Source organism: Pundamilia nyererei, unplaced genomic scaffold (assembly GCF_000239375.1).
Source record: "Pundamilia nyererei isolate P.nyererei 1_Seehausen unplaced genomic scaffold, PunNye1.0 scaffold00362, whole genome shotgun sequence".
Taxonomy (NCBI): Eukaryota; Metazoa; Chordata; class Actinopteri; order Cichliformes; family Cichlidae; genus Pundamilia; species Pundamilia nyererei.
The window spans coordinates 52,237-54,910 of NW_005187763.1; the positions used below are offsets into that span (position 1 = coordinate 52,237).

The window sequence follows — 2,674 nt, forward strand, 5'->3', positions numbered from 1 at the left end:
ACTGTTAATGGCCAGATTTTTACAGCTAGTGCATCACCTAAAGTGTCATAAAATCTTTCCTTTCCTTAGTAATTGCACAGGGGTTCCCTGAATTGGCAGTTTATCACAGGTCTACTGGATCAGCTTATCACCTTTTCAAATTGATTAGAAGGAAAATGATAAAGGAAAAAAAGATAAATGTGATCTAGAAAAAAAAAAAACAGGAAACCAATAAACAGCGGCGAAATGCAGCAGGGGCCTCTGACAGACTCAGTCTGGGGACATTGTGGCTCATAGTTGGGGAATTACTCATTTAATTAGTTCATTATTTTATTTTGTTTACTATGCAAACGGCAAAACAGGGAGATGTGTTGATAAATTGAAAGCTGCCACTAATTTGTGCACATCAAGCTATGATCCTGTAATTACCAGTATCTTCGACGAGGTACTGAACCACTTGCATATAACACCCCCATACCAGCATAGTTTTTTGCTGATGTTAATGGTAGGGTGGGTTTGGAGCTCTGCAGTTACTGAGCAGAGCATTGGTAACTTTTCCACACTCTGCAGCTCACTCTGTAGTTTTGTAGTTCACTTCAGTTCTGAGTTCCTAAATACGTCCACCTTACAGTAATACCACGTATAGCAGTTGATATCAGTTGTGGAATAGATGGGAAAGAACTATCAAACTGACTTGTTACAATGGTGGCATCCTATTACAGCAGCATGCTCAAATTCAATGAGCTCTTTAAAATTACCCATTCTTTCGCAAATGTTTGTAAAGGCAGAACACATGGCTTGGTGCTTGATTTCATACACCTGTGGTAATATGACAGAAAACATCTGAATTGAAGGATTAAGAGGTATGGCCTCCAGCTGGCTGGAAGTTAGCTAACAACTGGACACCCGTGCCCCCGATTTACAGTTTTGTCCAAAGTAGTTAAGTGTTCAAAAACCCAAAATGGTAAAGGCAGAAAAAAGGCAGTCTACCTGAAATGTCAGACTAAAGGATTCAAAGTAAAAACCAATTGGTGATGCCATCTTTTATATACAGTTTTTGTTTGGTGATCATTAAAAGAACTCCTCTTCAAAAGACTGTCACAGGTTAGTGTTTTTGCTTAGCAGACATAGATGGTTAATTATTAACATTAGATACATTTTTTTATTTATAGTTGGCTGTGTATGGACACACACATTTACGCAAGTATAAATGTTGAATGTGCAATTTGGGGCAGTTTAAATTGCACTGTGACTCAGTGAGAGAGATTAAAAACTGACATCATAATTTCCCTTCAGCATATCCTTCCTCTTTATATTTTCAGTGTATATGTGACTTTGCAGTCACATGTCTGTTTCTAATCCGTACTTTCAACAAGCACAAAATTGAACTACATGCAGTTAAAGGCAGCAGGGAACTAACTGTGCTAAAGAACAATCTATAGTGTTATTATTGTCTGTTAGCTGCAGAGTACTGAAGAAAAAAGTTAACAGCGTGTATTTTTAGTACTCCTTTTTTTCCCTCCTCTAAATATCCTCACTTGCATAAGTCACAGAAGTTATGAAAACATCAGTGACCTTTAGTTTTGTTCAGTGTATTGTTATATATGTTAAACACGTTGGTTATACATTATCTTAGCTGGTAATGTACAAACTTGATTCCAACAAAGTTGTCACTCTTTAAAATGTAAATAAAAAGTAGAATAAAGTCATTTCCAAAACTCCTTTTATTTAAAGAAAATTTGTCATTTTAATAGTTAGATGACAGAAACTCGTCTCTAAAAGTTAGGACATGGTCATGTTTACTACTGTGTAGCATCACATCAGCTACGTTAGCAAAGAGCATCACTAGAATGAATGGGTGGATCAGCAGGTTGATGTATACTGTATATTTGTTTTTTTTTATCAACACCAGAACCTGCTGCTTTGTTGGGCAAGTCAATATTTGACTGTGTGGTCAGATACTTCAACATTCTCCTTACACTGTCCGATATAGTTTTATGGGATTTTTTTGTAAATGTAATCCTTTCTTTCAGTGTTAGTGGAATTTTTTTGGTCTCTGTACTTTTTTTTTTTTTTTAGCAAGGGATTGACAGTTAAAGTATTTTGAAGTTGACCTTTTTGTTGGTGGTTGTGCCGTATCTCTTTTGCTCCTCACACAGCTGAGGTCACAGTGTTGTTCAGCCCCAGCAGCCTGTCAGAAGGGGAGTGAGGAGGAAACTCCAAGTATGCCAAAGGACAGGCCCAGCCAGTGGACGGTCAGTATCTACTCGTCACCTACACTGAGAATAAAGATGACGTGTGTGAAGCGTGGTTTTTTTGTTTTGTTTTGTTTTGTTTTGGGTTGTTTTGTTTTTTTAAATTTATGCATGTTGTCAGCCGGTAACTGAACCTGAATAATTTACTTGGCTTAGGGTTAGAGCTGGGCGATAGAATGATAACGATATGTATCGCGATATAACTTTTTCTCGATAGAAAAATTAAACTATCGCGATAGACCTCGCCGCTCTTGTCCTCTTAAAAAATAAAAAAAATAACAGCCAATCCAAATTACGTAGCGCAGAGCCGAACCAATCACAGCCGTAGCGTCACGTCATGTGACTTGTTACGTACAGCACAAGTGCCAAGCCACCATACCGCCCGGGTAATGGAGGAAATGAGTGTGCCGACTAGAAAAATCAACCGAGCGTGACCGAAG

General features: G+C 38.0%; 1 protein-coding gene across 2 annotated transcripts in view; it reads left to right on the top strand.

The window, feature by feature from the left end:
- Positions 1 to 2,674, top strand: part of ripk2 (receptor-interacting serine-threonine kinase 2) — a 13,488-nt gene that overhangs the window by 4,935 nt on the left and 5,879 nt on the right. For both annotated transcript variants that reach the window (XR_312291.2, XM_005752472.2), the window contains exon 8: positions 2,139 to 2,234. Coding sequence is in view for 1 of the 2 variants with exons in the window: in XM_005752472.2 (XP_005752529.1) it covers positions 2,139 to 2,234 (96 nt within the window). In the remaining variant the exon portion in view is untranslated. The remainder of the gene's footprint in view (positions 1 to 2,138; positions 2,235 to 2,674) is intronic.